Consider the following 20,088-nt stretch of genomic DNA (forward strand, 5'->3'; position numbering starts at 1 on the left):
ACAAAGCATAGATACTAAACATAACTCGAAGCACCATATAGCAATAAGAAAACAAGCATAAAGAAAAACACAATTTTCTCATTAAAAAATGTCTTCTCCCTCTTGGTATATGCATCTCCCCTATGACTTTCTCCCCCTACGAATGTGCATGAGATAGAATTTCTCCCCCTAAAAATGTGCACATGAGTTATATAGAAATGATGAAACACTTCGGTATACACTCCGGTATACTCTCCCTCTTTTTGACACGAATAGACAAATGAATCAAGAGGAAAAAGGGAAAGAAAAGAAAATATGAATAAGGATAAGATGCATGAAGGGTGCAAGATGAATGAGAAAATGAAGCTCAAACAAAAGATAAAACATCTTAAAAAAAAAAAAATGCTACAAAGCATAAAGAAAACATGACATGCTAAGGATGATGGAACAAGATATAGACCAAGGCTTGAGATAGACACAAGAACATGTAATAAGTGCTAAAAGGCCTAGAAAGACTTCACTAGTATAAGTGAATGCAAAACATGTCAAGTGTTAAAGTGTGTGTATCAATGATGCATCTAGTGTGCATCTATTGTGCATGTGAGATGCATGACCAATGCATGAGCAAGCACTCATTGGGCAAAGTGTGTAAACCACACAACCAATGATCAAAACATGATAAACATGCATAATCTTGGAAATCCCCAAAAATTGGAACTCATTGGAGTCCAAAAGAATTTTTTAAAAAAAAAATACCATATAGGCATTTTATCAAACACTTAGAGTGCACACACTATTAGGGACATATTTATGTAATTGGCTAATCTTTTGACAAAATGCACTTTACTTGTAATTGGGTAAATCTAGGATGTGGTTAGTACTTCAAGAAATAAGTGTTCAAGCTTAGTATTGAAACCATGCAAATATGACCAAGAAACAAGTGAAGAATGTGTTGCTCATTAAGACAGATGTCTCAACGGAATCCTTTCTATGAAGATTTAATGTTGAAACTCGACAAAAGCTAAATTTGTCAAGAATTATGAAATCAAACTTTTCAGATCTGATTACACGCATATCCTTGAGTGTTTGTGTAGGGTTTCTTTTCTCACAACCCTAGACATATATAAGGATTATTTTAAAGGCCGTCACTAAGTTGTTGCAATTGTTGTTACATGCATTGTGTGACAGGAGATGGAAATTGCTCTAGTTCATCTTTCTCTCTGTAGAAGCTACTACGTCTTTACACCAAGGGTTTTGTGACCAAGGAGCATCTTGATCTTCATTGTTGATGAACTGAAGAAATTTGCAGCCAATAATCCTTCTCAAGTTGGTGTGTTAGTCACGTATTAGGATCTGTACATCATTGGTTAGTCACTTATTGGGATTCGTGCATTGAACAAAGAGATTGCTGCTACAATACAAGTTCAATTGGGGTAAGGATTCAACTGTAGATTGGTATTAGGTACTGGGATTCTTTTGACTTGTAACAGATTGTTTTGATAATTGTGGATTCTCGGGAGTGGTGACCTTAAATTCACCCGGTGGGATTTTCCCTATATGGTTTTCCTCAGTCATAAACAAATCACCTGTGTTAAATTTAATTTCCACTACTTTTGGTTATTTGGTGATTTTTTTGTGCTACCACGCTATTGCATGTTAAATTGACTTAATTAATTCACTTGGGTAATTAATTAATTAATTTGTGAAAATGGTCAATACATTTTTGGCCTATCAAGTGGTATTAGAGCAGATGCACTCTAATTAGATTTAATATTTGTTGTGTTATCCATTGACTCGTGTTTGTTATGGATAGAGGACAATCTCTTATTATACCTCATTTATTTGATGGTACTAACTATGCATATTAGAAAGTATGCATGAGAGCTTCCTTGCAGTCTTTAGATGAGAAGGTGTGGCAAGCTGTGGAGATTGGCTGGACTAAGCCAAAGAAAGCGCCGGCTGATTAGGATGAGGCCAAGATTAAATCAGTGAACTTCAGTAGTAGAATATTGAATGCCCTATTTAGTGCAGTGACCAATGAGGAGTTCAAGAAGATATCCTTGACTAAAATTGCTAAGGAAGCATAGACCATCCTCTAGACAACCTATGAAAGGACTAAGGCTGTCAAGGATTCAAAACTCCAAAGGCACACTACTAGCTTTAAGGAGATAAAGATGGAGGAGAATGAGTCATTTGATGAATTCTATGCCATGCTAAAAGACATAGTTAACTCAACTTTCATTCTTGGAGAACAGATTCTTGAACCCAAGATTGTGAGAAAAGTACACAGATCTCTACCTAAGAGATTCCATGCCAAGATAACTATCGTTGAAGAATAAAAGGACATTGAAAAAATTCCTTTGACGAAGCTATTTGGCAAATTGTAAACCTATGAATTGGGTTTGGCTAGAATTAGGAAAGGAACTAAAAGTAAGAGCATGGCATTGAAGGCCAAGAGTAACAAGACTAATGAGTCTTTAGGTGATGAAGATTCCAAGATAAAATCCTACATCACTAGGTAGTTCAAGAAGTTCATGAAGAATGCTAATGCGAAAGGATTTGATAAGGACCATAAGCAATCCAGTTCATCTTAGTTCAAAAGCCAAGATAGAGGAAATAAGGATGCTAAGGATGGCAGTTAGTACACTATTCCCTCCAGACCAAAGTGATTCAGATGTCTAGGTTTTGGACACATGGACAAGAGTGTCCAACATATCTCAAGTCAATTGGGAAAAGCAAGGCTCTTGCTGCTACCTTGAGTGACACCGAACTTGAAATTGAGTTAGATGATAGTGATGACAAAGGAATCTTGAATGCCTTCACTACTATAGTTGATCCTACTAAAGGGTATTAGGATATAAGTGAATCATGTTAGGAATAGATGTCATTTAGAATTGGCTAATCCTTTCACAAAACGCACTTTACTTGTAATTGGGTAGATTTAAGATGTCTTTAATACTTCAAGGAACAAGAGTTCAAGTCCAAGTGTTAAAGCCATCCAAATCTGTCCAAGAATCAAGTGACACGTGATAATTAATTAATATTGCTCTTTGTAATAATATTGCCCTAGGGGTATTGACATATTGCTCAAGACATGTACGTATTTTTCAATGAGTTTAAGTAATAATTAAATTTTACATAAATATATACATGTGATGTGTATTCTCTTTGTGATAATTTCTATTTTTCTTGATCAGGATTGCTTTTGGGTTTTTGAAAGTGCTACATTCACTGTAGGAATGGATACATGATATCCAAATTCAAAATCCATTCAGAAATGTATATGAAGTATCTCAGCTTTACCAATGACCAGTGTGCAACACTAAACCATAGTCGCATCGTCGTCATATTCCAAGTAGGATTAGGATTAGATTAGATGAAAGGAGTGACCGGTGGTGGTATATATGGTTGGTAGACCTTGCAGTGGTGCAGTGCGGTTTTATCTTGGAAGTGATACAAAAATTTTTTTTTGTTGTGGATGTCAATGGTGACACGGTAGTTTGGGTAGCAACAGCAACATCGAGACTAAAGAAATCTTGAAGCAACAGTCAATGAGTACTAGCAAGTGGGTTGAAGGTACAGGTCTCGCCACAAATTCGTGTACCATTACTCAGCAAAAACAAAAATATTTGTTTACCATTCTATTTCATATTTTGTAATGCTATATTAGTATTTTATATTTGGTACTTTATTTTTCTTTCTTCATTTATGTTTGGTTGAGGTTGTTCTTAATTCTTACTCGGGTTCTATGCATATTGTCACTTATATTTTTTTGAAAATTTAAGTGGAACTCTATTAGGACATATGTGATTTCATGTTAGGAACATATGTCAATTTAGAAATGGTTAATCCTTTGACAAAACGCACTTTACTTGTAATTGGGTAGATCTAGGATGTGTTTGATACTTCAAGAAACAAGATTTCAAGTTCAAGTGTTAAAACCATGCAAATCTATCCAAGAAACAAGTAAAGAAGTGCTGGATTTTAAAACTCGACAGCTAGCATCTATTGAGGTTTAAAAATTTGCTGAAGTCCGAATCTCGATAGCTAACTCGATAGATACCTATTTGTCGAGGTTTATGGAATTCAGTTTTTCAAGAGCTGTTTTTCATCCAATTCGTGTGTATATGTTTGAGATTTCTTTTCACACAACCCTAAACATATATAAAGATTATTTTAAGGGCCGTAAAAGGTTGCGCAAGTGTGAAGCAAAGTTTTGTTCATGCAAACTGTGACCAGAGACAAAACTTACCCTAGTTCATCTTTCTCTTGAAGAAACTGCTGTGTTTGTACACTTTACAGTTTTGTGACCAAGGAGCTTCGTGATCTTCCATGTGATGAACTGAAGAACTTTGCAACCAACCTCTTTTTCAAGTTGGTGATTAAGCCACATATTGGGATCCGTGCATCTATTGATTAGTAACGTACTAAGAGCTGCGCATTGAAAAGGGAGATATTGTCATTACAAAACAAGTCCAATTGGGTATTGAGATAAGGGTTCAACTGTAGGTTGGTATAAAGTACTGGGATTCCTTGTTACTTGTAACCACTTGTTTTGATAATAGTGGATTCTCAGGAGTGCTGACCTTAAAATCACCCGGTGGGGTTTTTGCCATGTAGGTTTTCCCCATTTGTAAACAAATCATCGTGTCAATTTAATTTCCGCTACATATTAGGTAATTGGTGATTTGTTTGTGCTACCACACATTTTACGTGTTAATTGAATTAATTAATTAACTTGGCTAAGTCAATTGATTAATTTATCACAAGGGGTTAATCCATTTTTAGCCTATCAAGTGGTATCAGAGCAAGCACACTCTGATTAGGTGTTAATCTTTGTTGTGTGATCCATTGACCCCTGTTGTCATGGCTGCAACCAGCTTAAAGAGATCTTTATTTTCAAATACATCTTGTTTTTCTAAACTCTACTTGTTTGAGTGTATCAGAAAATGCAAGTCTAAAAGTTATTTGAATTCTATTATGATGACAATTAGAAAAGATCTCAACTTGACAAAGAAGAAACTAGACTGTCTCAGAATGAAAATGTGCAAAAGAGTTCGTCTAAAAAGAGTGAAAATTAAACGTCTTGTTCATAAAAGGCAAATGAGAGAAAACATCATTCCCACAGATCTATCATCTAAGCACGAAGTGTGCTTTACAATGAAGTCTGCATTTAAGGTTATGGATACATGTTTGTGGTACCTTAACAGTGGTTGCTCAAGACACATGATTGGAGACCAATATCTCTTCAAGGTTTTTGAGTCTAAAAAAGGTGGTAATGTCACTTTTGGTGATGGGAACAAATCACAGATTAAAGTAAAGGGAATCATCTCTCTACCTAGATTGCCAGACATTGCAAATGTTCTTTATGTAGAAGGTTTGGGAGTGAATCTGTTGAACATAAGTTAGATATGTGATCAAGACTTTATGGTACTATTCTTAAAGGGAAAATGCCTTGTCATGGATGAGTCTAGAAAGAAACTCATAAGTGGTGTTCACACTCTAGACAACTATTATGGCTTGGTTCCGGATGTTGATATTGTGTGCAATAGCATTAGTTTACCAAATGAAGATCTATGGCACTAAAGGATGGGACATGCTAGTTACAAACATCTCTAAATTTTATCTAAGCATGAGTTAGTTTTGGGGATACTAAAGCTTAGTAGAGTGAGCAATATGGTGTGTGGACCATGTCAGCTTGGAAAACAGACGAAAGCCAAACATTCGGGTACTCAGACATTAGCTACTTCCAAACCATTAGAGCTACTACATCTCGATCTCATGGGTCCAACCAGAACCGAGTCTCTTGGTGGAAAGAGATATATCATGGTTGTGGTAGACGACTTTACTAGGTACAGTTGGGTTATACTCCTACAATCCAAGTCTGATGCTCCTGAGCACATTAAAGCCTTGTGCACAAGATTGTAAAATGAGAAGGGCCTGAAGATTGATTAGATTCAAAGTGATCATGGTAAGGAATTCGAGAAATCGTATATGGAGTCCTTTTGCACAAGATCAGGTATATCTTAAGAGTTCTCTGCTCCTATTATTCAAGAGATGGCTAGAGCCATATTGCACAACAAGGATGTGGCTAGAAACTTGTAGGGAGAAGTTGTTAACACTGCATGTCATATGGTTAATACGGTGTACTTTAGACCAGGTACCAAGAAGACTCCATATGAGTTATGGAAAGAAAGGAAGCCAAATGTGAAGTATTTCATCATTTTTGCAAGTACTTGTTTCGTTCTCAAGGATAGAGAGAATGTGGGAAAATTTAACTCTCGTAGTGATGAAGGAATATTTTTGGGATACTCTTCTACAAGCAAGGCTTATCGGGTATACAACAAAAGAACCATGAAGGTGATGGAAACAGTGAATGTTGTTATTGATGAATCTTCAGACTCCGGTTTTGAGAAGTTTAGTGAGGAAATCTCCAAAGAAATTCTTCCTCCCGAGCCTAGGGAAATTCAAGAAATTGTTAAACAAGAGCCCGTATCTCCAAGTACTCCCAGTACTCCAAGTGTTGTAAAAGATTTAGCAGATATATCTACTTCACTTGATTCTGAATCCCATGAAGAGAAAGGACCTTCCTCCAGGATCAAATTGAATCACCCTCCTAAAGTTATTATGGGAAACATGAATGAACTTACACTAAGGAAGCGTGCAGTTGATAAATGTGTTGCTAACTTTGTGTTTTATTCATGTTATTTTTCACATGTTGAACCTACTAGAGTTGAGGAAGCATTTTAGGACGAAAGTTGGGTTAAAGCTATGCATGATGAACTGCTTTAGTTTCAGAGGAATGATGTCTAGACTCTAGTACCTAGATCGAAGGGTGAGCACATCATCGGCACAAAGTGGATATTCTGCAATAAGACTGATGATGAGGGTAATGTGATCTACAACAAGGCTTGTCTTGTAGCTCAAGGATATTCTAAAATGGAGGGGGTAGATTATGATGAGACATTTGCTCAAGGAGTCCATCAGAATTCTCTTAGTTCTAGCATGTCACTTGAAGTTCAAGCGTTACCAAATGGATGTAAAGACTGCTTTCTTAAATGGGTTCCTTAAAGAAGATGTCTATGTGGCTCAACCAAAAGGATTCATTGATCCATACTTTCGGGATCATGTGTTGTACCTCAAGATGGCTCTTTATGGTTTGAAGCAAGCCCTTAGAGCTTGGTATGATCGGCTTATACAATACTTAGTGTCACATAGGTTCACATGAGGAAAAGCTGATCAAACTCTCTTCATTAAAAGGGAAGACAACGAGTTAATAGTTGCTTAAGTCTATGTTGATGATATCATCTTTGGGTCAACTAAGGATGAACTTGCTCATAGTTTCTCAAAACTCATGCAAAGTGAGTTCGAGATGAGCATGATTGGAGAGCTGACTCACTTCCTTGGCTTGCAAATTCGTCAACAAGATTCAGGTATATTCCTATCTCAATCTAAATATGCTAGAAATCTTGTGAAAAAGTTTGGTTTGGAATCTGCTAGTTCTGTTAGAACCCCTTTGAGCCTAAATGTTAAACTCACTATTAACTTGTTAAGAAAAAGTTTTGATTCATCTCTTTATAGAAGTATGATAGGTAGTCTTCTTTACCTTACTGCTAGTAGACCTGACATTAGGTACAGTGTGGGAGTGTGTGCTAGATATCAAGCTAATCCCAAAGAGTCACATATGATTGCTTTGAAAAGAATCATAAAGTATGTCAAAACCACTGCTGACTTTGGTGTGTGGTACAACAAGGACACAAATGATGTCTTAGCTGGGTATTTTAACGCTGACTGTGCTGGGAATGCTGATGATAGAAAGAGTACATTGGGGGGTTGTTTCTATGTGGGTAATAATCTTGTCTCCTAGATGAGCAAAAAGTAGAATTTCATTTCTTTATCTATTGTAAAAGCTGAGTACATCGCTATTGGTAGCTATTGCACCCAATTTCTATGGATGCAAAAACTCCTCCATGATTTATGGTATTTGTCAAGAGCATCTTACCATCTACTGTATCTCTATGTACAACTAAGTAAGTGAGCTTCATGGCTCATGTTTGTGATGAGTAAGATTAATTAATCTCTTATGCTTAACACTCGTATCACTCTTTTTAATGAGAAGGACTAGAAAATTCTAAGAGAAAGGCATAAATAACCATCTCACCACTATTGCTTGCCAATCATGAAAGGACATTTATATGTTTTGGCATAGCAAAAGTGAAATGTCAAATGCTTAAGATCATTGGGTATTTCTTTTCTATCTCTTATATGCCCATGCGTGATTTTCTTAAAAGAAAAATACACAAAGAAAAATGAAAAGCAAAAAGAATCAAAATAGTTTATACATGATTGTAAGCGTGTATTCTAGGAGATGTGGGAGTCATAGGATATACCTTGAAGGTGATAGTCCCCATCAAATAGTTATGATTGTGTATAAGTTCAAGTGATTTTCTCATATCTCAAATCATCATAACATGTAGACATTTATACAATCTTGAGATGTTTTTTTACACACAACATGCAATATTCTTTGCTACTTTTGATACATGTGCAGGTACAATGTGATTTGGCCATCATAAGGAATACTTGTGTAAATGTATGCTTACTAAACTGTCTTAATTTTGTTTTCGAAGTATAAAATTGGTTAAACGTGTTTAGAGTGTGTGTGTGTGTGTGTTTTTTGGATTTATGTGCTTAACATTCTTCTTATTGAGAGATGATTTTGAGAGCTTAAAATGTTGTTAGGATCATTGGTTGTATAGCATACTTGATTGCATTCATATCTGTGTTTTTCTCTTCCTGAAAATTTTCTTTTAAGCAATCTCGACAGTTGCTGGACACCACTTGATAGCTAGGCTATTTATCGAGACCCTTCAGTTGCTTTTTATCGCATTCTCGATAGCATCTCGATAGTTACTTGATCCATCGATATACTTTCTAGTTGCTTGATAGCTTCTCGATAGCTTCCTCGATCCATCGAGATTCCTTTACTATGGACACCTCTCAATAGATCCTGGACAGCTCTTCGATAGCTATTACACATGTTTCTAATCTCGACACATCTCGATCTATCGAGATTTATGAAGGTTCTATATAAAGGATCTGCGCAATCTCTCCCTCACTTTTCTCGATCTCTCTCGATCCTTTCAGATTTCTCACCTTCCCAAACACCTCTAACTTACAGGTATGATCTTCGTTTCATCATCTTATCATATATTTCATGCATTTTTTACCAAACTTTTGGGATTTTTGAATTTTTTTGGGATTTTTCAAAACTATTGAGATTTTTGTGAAATTTTTGGGATGGGTTATGTTTAAATGGTTTTAAAACATCATGCATTGCATCAAATTTGCATTATAACAATGTTTCACGCATTTAGATCTGTGTTTACCTTGTTGCAATGTTGTGCGCTAGTAGGTTTGGATTGAGCTAAACCCATGATGTTTTTAAGTTTGTATGTCACGTGTTCATGTATTTTCATGCATATGTACCTTCAATTTCTTTATATTCTTATATACTACTGTTGTTGGTACTTTTCTGATTGTCTCTCTCTCTCTCTCTCTCTTTTTCTTGCGTTAGTCTACTCTATGGCACCTAAACACAAATCTACTCTGTCCCAAAACCCTCTACGTTCTGGGGCATCTTTTTCTTTTGACCCTACACCTTCTTCTGTATGGTTCCATGATGACAAAACCCAAATGGACTTTTTTTGAGAACTTTTGTAGACGAGGCATTCATTTGGAATGCCACGTCATTTTGTCGGACTTTTCCGACACTAACCTACCCACTGTTATTCATAGTATGGGTTGGGAGTCACTTTATGACATCCTGGTCACTTGTCCCTCCGTGATCATACAGGAGTTTTACTCCAATATGCATGGAATCGATACTTCTGTACCTCATTTCTTCTCTCGCGTTTGAGGTATGCGCATTATAGTTACTTCGGATATTGTATCCGGGGTACTACATGTTCCTAGGGTAGTACATCCTGATTACCCTGGTTGCGATCGTCTACGAACTGTGTCCAAAGATGAACTCTTGTCTCGCTTCTATAAGATACCTTCTTCTTAGGGTGACCATCAAAACACCCCTTACTCGGGCTTTGCAAAAGGTCTGAGGTTTCTTAACATGGTGATGACATTCGTTCTTCATTCTTTGTCTCACTATAACTCCATTACAAAGCCTCGTGCTTGATTTTTGTTGTTCCTCTTAAAGGATATCTCTATCGACTTCCATTCTCACTTTATTCTATCCGTTATAGATGTCTATAGGGATATGGTGACCCATGATAAGCTTATTTTTCCTTTGGCTATCACGTGGGTACTTCACCATTTTTCCGTGATGGGTGCCATAGATGTTGCTATCATTAGATGGAACAAGGCACAGCTTAGACAGAGGTAGCCCTAGACAGAGACAACAGCTCCTCTAGCTTCTATAGCTCCATCCACCTCTGCTCCTTTACCTTCTGCGAGTGGGGTGACACTTGAGGCCGTCATGGCATAGCTTGTGAGCATGGATGCTCGCCTTGACACTCTTAGTGATGAGTTGTGTCTGGTGAACACCTATGTCAGTTGTATCGCACGATGACAAGCTATCATGGGTGGTTTCACTGTTGCTTCCTTTCCATCTCCACCAGCCTCTGAGGATGAGAGTGACGATGGCACCAACAGTGAGGATGCTGATGAGGATGATGGTGCTAGCTCGCCCAATGATGATGAGATGTCTACTTGATGTACTTACCCTTTGTCACTTGTGACAAAAAGGGGAAGTAGTTTTAAGATTAAAGTAGTCATACTCATAAGGGGAGGGTTAGTAAAGGAGAATTTGTGATAGGGGTAGTGTGTATATGAGGGATGTAATGAGGATTTTTGTATCTTTTCTTTTCTTTTCCTTTTATTTTAGATACATTATCTCTTGTATATTAGTCTTGTGACCACTTAGTGATAGCACACATTTTACTTATGTTGATATATATATTGAGGTTGTTATTACTTTCTTTCACCTATCTTTACATGTGTTGTTTCTTTTCTTCCTTTATGCATATGCTTCTTATATAATGTATGCAATCTTATATTTATGTTTTCACACTAAGATGCCTTGATGAGTTTTATTTAAAGTGTTTCAAAAATACAGGTTGTCAAAGTCTACTTGTCATAAACTCTCTTCTTGCAATGTTTTTCAAGAGTTTGTGTTAAAATAGATTTTATTGTATTTAACAAGTGAATATGAGTTGAATAGTTCATGATTTCTTTCATATATTCATTTGTTTGTTATGGGTTTTTCATGGATTGCCAATGTGGGAGATTGTTAGGACATATGTGATTTGATGTTAGGAACATATGTCAATTTAGAATTGGCTAATCCTTTGACATAATGCACTTTACTTGTAATTAGGTAAATCTAGGATGTGTTTAATGCGTCAAGGAATAAGGTTTCAAGTTCAAGTGTTAAAGTCATACAAATCTATCCAAGAAACAAGTGAAGAAGTGCTAGATTTTAAAGTTCGACAACTAGCGTCTATCGAGGTTTAAAAAGCAATTGAAACCCGAAGCTTGATAGCTAGCTCGATAGATACCCTATCTATCGAGGTTTATGGAATTTAGTTTTTCAAGAGCTGTTTTTCATCCAATACGTGTGTATATTTTTGGTCTTTCTTTTCTCACAATCCTAAACATATATAAGGATTATTTTAAGGACCGTAAAAGGTTGCGCAGGTGTGAAGAAAATTTTTGTTCATGTAACTTATGACCGGAGACAGAATTTGGCCTAGTTCATCTTTCTCTTGAAGAAGCTGTTGTGTTTGTACACCTTAAGATTTTGTGATCAAGGAGCTCTGTGATCTTCATTGTGTGATGAACTGAAAAAACTTTGTAGCCAACATCTTTCTCAAGTTGGTGTTTAAGTTGCGTACTAGGATCCGCGTATCTATTAGTTAGTCATGTACTGGGAGCCATGCATTGAAAAGGGATAGATTGTCACTACAAAACAAGTCCAATTGGGTATTGGGGTAAGAGTTCAACTATAGGTTAGTATAAGATATTAAGATTCCTTTACTTGTAACCGCTTGTTTTGATAATAGTGAATTCTCTGGAGTGGTGACCTTAAAATCACCCAGTGGGGCTTTTCCCGTGTAGGTATTCCCCATTCGTAAACAAATCACCGTGTCAATTTAATTTCCGCTATATATTAGGTAATTGGTGATTTGTTCGTGCTATCACGCGTTTTACATGTTAATTGAATTAATTAATTAATTTGGCTAACTACAACAAAATGTACTTTCAGTGACGAAAAAATTCATCACTAAAAGTCCAGTATTTCGTCGCTAAGAACCTTTAGCAATGAAATCTACTAATTAGCGACGAAACTCATTTCGTCACTATAGCCCCATTGCAAAAAGTCCTGCGACAAAAAAATTTGTCACTAAAAGTTCGATTTGTATAAAAAAGAAAAAACTTTTAGCAACAAAAACTTTTCATCTCTAAATGTTTTCCTCACTAAAAACACTATTCAATGACGAAAATAATTTGTCACTAAAACCATTTCTTAAAAAATTCTGCTACATTTAACAACGAAATATTTTGTCACTAAAACAATTTTTTGTTGCTATATTTGTGATGGAAAACTTCGTCGCTAAAACTTATTTTCTGTTTTTATTTTTTTCATGACTTTAATATTAACCTGTAACCTGTTATTACATTATTAAAACCTCACATTTGAATAACACATTTATTTCAACAACACATTTATAAAAAATCAATCCATACATTCCACAAGTAAAAAATAAAATAGGTATCCAATTTAAACTCCTTCCATTCAATAATTGTTCACAACACATACAATAACTCAAGATGTTTTATAACAATACAAAAAGTGTAGCATAATATAATTAGAACCAACGGAAGATGTCCTCATATGTCTTCAAGTAATGCCAAAAGTAAATCCCCTAAAGCCATCAATAAGAAATTTGCACAAATATAAAAACAATACTACATTAAAATCGTAAAGTAGAAACATTAACTATGTTATAAAAAATATTTCTAACAATACATTAAGAGTAGCCACACCAATGAATTAAAATCACTACTCCTAATGTATAAGTTGTAGAAAGCAAATATAAATTTTCAAGTGTAATATAATACAATTAGTTTCAAATAATACATCAAAAACAATAGTTGCACCATGTAGTGCGGGTCAGTTGCTAAAATAAAGTACTAACCAATAAGTGTTTTAACTTGAAGATGAACCACCCCTATAGGTAAGAGCGTCATAATTGTCACACCCCAAAGGGTCCAAAGCATGAGAAAGACATCTCAAAGTACCTGTAATTTTTTTTTTTTTTCTTTCCTTTGACAATCCAATCCACATAAATCATATCTAATACTAACATCAAGAATTATCATAATAATTCCATTGAATATATTCTCAGAGTAAGTCAAAGCTCTAAGAATTAATTACAATGACCAATGGCCACAAAAGAATAGAGGTCTAAATAAATAATTACATATCAACAGCTTGTCCCATTAGTAGGAATAAAGTCACAACCACTATAATACACAAAAGAATGAGTCAAGCCTATGGAACTCCCCAAAAGTGCAACCCTCCCTCCTACGCTCACCACCCTGGACTGCTCCAACAATCCTAGCATAAATCCTGTCTACCACTGCCACCTCATCAATCTCGCCACCATCAGGAGTGACAGATCTCTCACGCTCTTGGCGTTGCCTATGGCCATGCTCTGGAGCTGTAACCTCATCCACATGCCTTACTTTACGTACTTTCTTTTTAGGAGGCATAATATACCAAGGTACTTATACCTATACCCAAGAAACAAGCAAGTAAATCATAAGGCAACATAAAAGGTTAACATAGAAAAGATAGATAAGGAAAAAGAATTGCATGTGGTCTCTTGGCCCCATGGACAACAGCCTCACTCACACACAATCAAGGAACCTCTTCCCCTCGTGGGCAACAGGGAAAAATGCACCATTCAAAGTAAAAGGGCACTGACCTGGATTTGATTTCATTGTCACAAAGACTACGGAGACCAAATCGGGTGATCACCGGGAAATCACACATGGCATGGTGTTAAAACAACTCATAGGTTACATTACTTTGAAACACATAGTTCATATCTAGGTAGTTTTAGAAAAACCTTAAATAATCTAACTTCTACAAAGTTTTTAAGGTTTTTAACTTCATTTTTGTCAAGAGATTTTCTATCAATTTCCCACATAACAAGACAAGATAAGCGTCTTTAAATTTTCTAATATACCATGAAATCTAAGATTTCCTTATCTAAGATTAAATAAAAGATGCTCATTTTTCCATATCAACAATTCATGCATTTCCCCAAATGCTATACCAAATATGATGTACTTTTCATATGTAATAATATATAATAGGCTCACAACACAATGCTTTTAAGAAAACATATATCCATATATAATTTTCCAAAATGTGTTTGATCCAAAAACAATATTTATAAAACATGGTTATTTTCCAAAAATCCCATTAAAAAAACTACTTACCTCACAATTGCAAAATCCTAATTCTCCAAGCTCCAAGGAGATTAGCTAGAACCTAAACAATATCAAGTAAACCTATCACAATAAGTATAGAGCTTGAAATTGCATCTAGCCACAATTTAGGAATTGCCAAATAATCACTTAATTAGGCAAGCCTAGTATTTAACCTCATCAATACTAATATATTCCACTTCCATAGTTTCTCAATAAAATGATTCTCAAGGCATAAACACCAATTTATAAAGTTAACCCATTTAATATCATCTCCAACATTATGACTAGCTTCCATAAAATTTACTCTACATCATTAAGAGACCCATGAAAGCAAAATCAATATATCCTCCAAGACAAGAAATTTAGAACTTCAACTAACTCCAAATAAACCCAATGGCAATGGAAAAATTAAATTGACCAACCATCACATGTTATAATTTAAAACCCCTAAATTTTCCACCATACATAAACCTTAAGTAGTCATCAATAGCACAAATTATATACCCACTCATTAAATAACTCCACCAATACAAAACCCATACCTAAAAACACATAAATATCACTTACAATGCTCATAAATCACATGGGTATCATTATTAAAGCTTAGATAAAAATAACTTCAAGCAAAAGTGCAAAACCCACCAAAAAGATGAGAAATTTTTATCTCAAAAAAAGGATGTGAAGGTGTTTATGAGTTCTCAAGAATTTTCCGGTGATCTTGTCGGAAAAATGATGGTGGAAATGATAATATGGAGGTGCTGGCAGGAGAGTTTGAAGGAGTGAAGAGGAGTGTACTACCGAAAATGAAAAAGAAGAAAAATAAAGAAAAGAGAAGTAGGGAAGTGAGCCGGCCAAAGAAGAGATAAGATGGGGTGATTGTGTGGTGGGTAGTGGGGTTAGGTGGGGCTTTGGCACGTGGGAACCCAAAAGAAATATCTGATCTTGACTTTTTTTTTTTTTAAACTGATGGGACGTTACATTCTTCCCCTCTTATAAAAATTTCATCCTCGAAATTTTACATACCTTGTTCTCGAAAAAGGCTTGGGTATCTTGACAACATATCATCCTCACGCTCCCAAGATGCCTCTTTCACTGAATGATTCTTCCAAAGCACCTTTACCCAAGATATTGTTCTATTGCATAACACTTGCTCCTTACTATCCAAAATCTCTATCGGAACTTCTTCATATGATAAATCATCTCTAATCTGAAGAGGTTTATAGCTCAAAAACATGTGGAGGGTCAGGAATGTATTTCCTTAGCATAGATTCATGGAAGACATTATGAATTCCTGACAAGGCCGGTGGTAGGGCAATTCTATATGTAACTTTTACCACTCTCTACAAGACCTCAAAAGGCCCTACAAACATAGGGCTTAACTTACCCTTTTCGCTAAATCTCATTACCCCTTTCATAGGTGCAACCCGTAGGAAAACTTTATCTCCAATTTCAAGTTCCAAAGCCTTCCTTTTAGTATCAAAATAGCTCTTTTGTCTACTTTGGACTGCTCGTAATCGATTATGAATCATATTTACCTTTTCACAAGTCCTCTGAATAATCTCTGGCCCCAAGAGTTTTCGTTCTCCAACCTTATCCCAACAAATTAGGGATCTACACTTTCTCCCATACAAAGCCTCATAAGGTGCTGCTTCGATACTTGAATGGTAACTATTATTGTAAGTAAATTCCACCAAAGGTAAGTGACTAACCCAACTCCCTTTAAGATCCAAAGCACATGCTCTTAACATATCTTCTAGAGTTTGAATATTCCTTTCAAACTGTTCATCTATCTGAGGATGGAAAGCTGTGCTAAAATTCAATCTAGCAACCAAGGCCTTTTGCACACCACCCTAAAAATGAGAAGTAAAAGTTGGATCTCTATCTGAAACAATAGTAGCATGTACTCCATGAAGTCTCACAATCGCATCAACATAGAGTTGAGCTAACTGATCAATTGAGTAGTTCATCTGAATAGGGAGAAAATGAGCTGTGGGAGGCAAAGGGTCATTAGACGGCAGTGATGACTTCAGGATCGTCATGAATGGTCCAAATCGACGGTGAAGATTTCAGGATGGTTTCGAATCGTCCGAATTGGTGGTGAAGACTTCGTCGTGAAGGGTTTGAATTGGAGACAAATGGGTTTGAATCGTCGAGAATGGGTTCAATTCGGTAACAGTGGGAGCTGAAATAAAACTTCAAAACCGTCGCGAATGGGCCCAAATCAGCAACGAATGGGTTCGAATCAATTACGGTGGGAGCTGAAATAAAAATTCAAAACCGTCACGAATGAGTTCGTATCGACGACGGTGGGCTCTTATCGATGTCGGTTGGGATCTTTTTGGAGCGACGTCGGTTAGGTTATTTGGGAGCAGTGTTATTTAGGAGCTAAAGATTGAAATAAAATAGGGGAAGGGGTATTTATAGTGAATTCTTTAGTGACGAATTGTTTTGTCGCTATTGCTTCCTCTTCGTTGCAAATGGTACTAGGCTTTTAAGTTTTTAGTGACAAAATGTGATTTCGTCGCTAAAACATATAAGTGCAAAACTATTATTATTTTTAGTGACGACTATTTTTCATCGCTAAAGGTATTAGGCTTTTAAGTTTTTAGCGATGAAGGTCAATTTCGTCACTAAAGAACCTAGATTTTGTAAAGATTTTTAGAGGCGAAATTCATATTTCGTCGCTATAGCATACTTTTAGTGACGAAATATAATTTCATCATTAAAACATATAAGTGCAAAACTATTATTATTTTTAGTGATGACTATTTTTCATTGCTAATTCTTCCTTATGGCAATGAAAGGATTTTCGTCACTAATACTATCCATGGCAATACCTACAGTGATGAAATATTTCATCACTAAAAATTTCAACTTTTAGTGATGAAATATTTCGTCGCTATAGATCAATTAAGCTCAAGCCAAAGTTTCCCCCCTTTGGCACACAATTTTTAGATCACAATAGCAACAAAATTTATTTTTCATCTAAGTGTTATAGTTTTTTTCATTATTAGTGACGAAATTCATATTTCATTGCTAAAGCTGTATTTTTAGCAACGAAAAATATTTCCTCACTAATTTTTGTCGCTAAAAATACATTTTGTTGTAGTGTAAATCAATTGATTAATTTATCACAAGAGGTCAATCCATTGTTGGCCTATCGAACTCAACCTTGCTAATGTCGAGTTCCACTTAAAAATATGAATTGAAATTGATTTTGAATATATTGAGTTTTACATTGAACTCAATTTTGTTAAAATCGAGTTTAAAAAATATGGACATTTTGCTAAATAGTTCTAAAATAGAAATATTTTACTGCATAGTTTTTAAATTAAGAGCAAATACCCATTTCCCCTAAAGTTGTTTTTTAGGCATGTTCATGGTGTTCTATGGTGATTGGTGTAGTCTAGGGGAAATTGTTGTCAATTTCCCCTAGACTAGATGAGACATTGGAGTAGTGGATTTCAAAACATTATGAGCAGGGTTCATTTTAGTGAGCAATTGTAGCATCTTTTTTCACTACAGGATGCATTAGAGCACTAGCATCAGGCGTGTTATGTCAAATGTTATTTTACTATAATTAAACTTACTTTATCAATTTTAGTACATTATTTTACAATGCACTATACATAAGATATTCTATTTGAACATTACACCATGTTAATTTGTATATATATATATATATATATATAAAATGACAAAGTTTAGCTACAAAATTAGTTGTAACCTAAGCTAACAATCTTACTCAATAAAATAAACATTGTTACATATTTTGAAAATTTAACCACTGAAATGCTGGTCCTTTATCCGCTTAACACACATGTTAAATTTTGTATCAATTGGATATTATTTACTATATGATTTGTAAGTTTATACTTTATGCATAATTTTAAACTACAAAAACTTATAATTTAAACAATTTATTAATGACATAACTATTAATCTTTAATTTTCTAGAAATTTTGCAAGTATGAAATATATAAGAAGAAGATGTAATCCAATGGTGGATTTGTCAAAATTAGCCTCCAATAAAAAGATATTGATTAAGGTTGTAGTCTAAGACTATAATCAATTTTGTAGCCAAACTTTGTTCTTAAAAAATTGTACTGTAGCAGTTGTTATTTAATGCACATCAATTCTGTTGCCTATGTGAGAGAAGAGAGAAAAGAAAAAAGTTAAGAGGGGGAGGAGAGAGGAGAGAAAAAGAGAAAAAAAATTATTTAATTTTACAACATTCTAACATACAACACTCAAAATTCTATGCCTCTAAGAGCAATCACACCAATTTGTAAATGTGTAAATATATACATTTGCTAAAGTAGCCATGTAAATATATACAGTTACTGTGGCTTTGTAAATAATATTCTATTCATTTCTTCTCTCTCCTTTCGCTGGAACCCTCACAACCTCACTATTGTCTCTTTTTCTTTCTCTTTCTATCTCAAAAACTCACTCACACTTTTCTCTCAATTTCCTTCTCTCACTACTGGTCCTCTCTCACCGTCGCATGCCACTTGCCACTACCACCGTGATTTTCTTCATTCCTCTCCGCAAAGACTCTCTGATCTCACCCATTTTCTTTCAATCTTGCTCCCTTTATTTGCTTTGCATTGGGTTTAGTGACAGTTGAAGCCAACAACCACAACCACAATGATTTACAGCAATGGTTATTGGCATTTTTCTTCTATTTTTTCTTTATTTGATTAGTGGGTTTGGGGAGATAAATTCTCTTTGTTTAACCTGTGAATTTGGGGACTTAGATTTGGTTGTTAAGATTTGATGTTCCTTGCATGTGCTTGTTTTAGATTTTGATTTCAAATGTATTTGGTTTCTGTGAATAGGAAATTTGAATGGGTGTGGTGGATTTGATTTAAGATTTCCTTGGATTTGTGTTTTGTACATGTTGCTATGGGTGTAAGGCGTGGTTTGGGGTTTGCTTCAACATGTCGGATATGGTGTTATACGCCTTGTGGTGGTGGCCGTGGCAATGGCCGCTATATGTCTTGTGGTGGCCAATGGTGGTAGTTGTGAGGGAGGTGGAGAGAGAAGGTTGAAAATGTAATAAAAAATGATAAAAAACAAATATTATATTGAAATAAATTTTTAGAATTGGAAATCTAATTCTGCTTTTTTAGAAAAGCGATAGTGTAATATAAAAAAAGTAGGTTCTTACTTCTTAGTGTAAAATAAATAGAAAAATTTAGTCAGACTGATGCAATTGTTCTAACTATATAGAGCCAGTTACTTATATAGTGTTTCACATAGTTCAATACAATAGACATTCATTCTTTAGCATTTCTGAATGTTTAGATGAGACAAGATAAGAAACATGTTATGGTTAGAGCTTGTTTTAGGTCGACGAAAACCTTATAATTAGTAGGGTTCATAATTCAATCCGTAAAGAAAATACATAGAAAAATCCTTGGAACAGTAAATTTTTATTGATAGAGAAAGTATAATAAATTCTCAAGTAATGGAATTAGAGGATAATATACGCTTAAAGAGACATCGTATTCTGCTTCTCAAAAAAAAAAAAAAAAAAAAGACATCGTATTCAACATACACAATTTATTATAAAAAAAATACCGTTAA

General features: G+C 35.1%; 1 protein-coding gene across 1 annotated transcript; it reads left to right on the plus strand.

Moving 5' to 3' along the window:
• Positions 1–5,139: 5,139 nt before the first annotated feature.
• On the plus strand, positions 5,140–6,729 carry LOC115989854. The gene is made up of 2 exons (XM_031113733.1): positions 5,140–5,356; positions 6,140–6,729. The coding sequence occupies exons 1-2, from the start codon at positions 5,140–5,142 to the stop codon at positions 6,727–6,729; spliced, it is 807 nt and encodes a 268-aa protein (XP_030969593.1).
• Positions 6,730–20,088: the final 13,359 nt, after the last annotated feature.

The sequence above is a fragment of the Quercus lobata genome, chromosome 5 (assembly GCF_001633185.2).
Source record: "Quercus lobata isolate SW786 chromosome 5, ValleyOak3.0 Primary Assembly, whole genome shotgun sequence".
Lineage (NCBI taxonomy): Eukaryota > Viridiplantae > Streptophyta > Magnoliopsida > Fagales > Fagaceae > Quercus > Quercus lobata.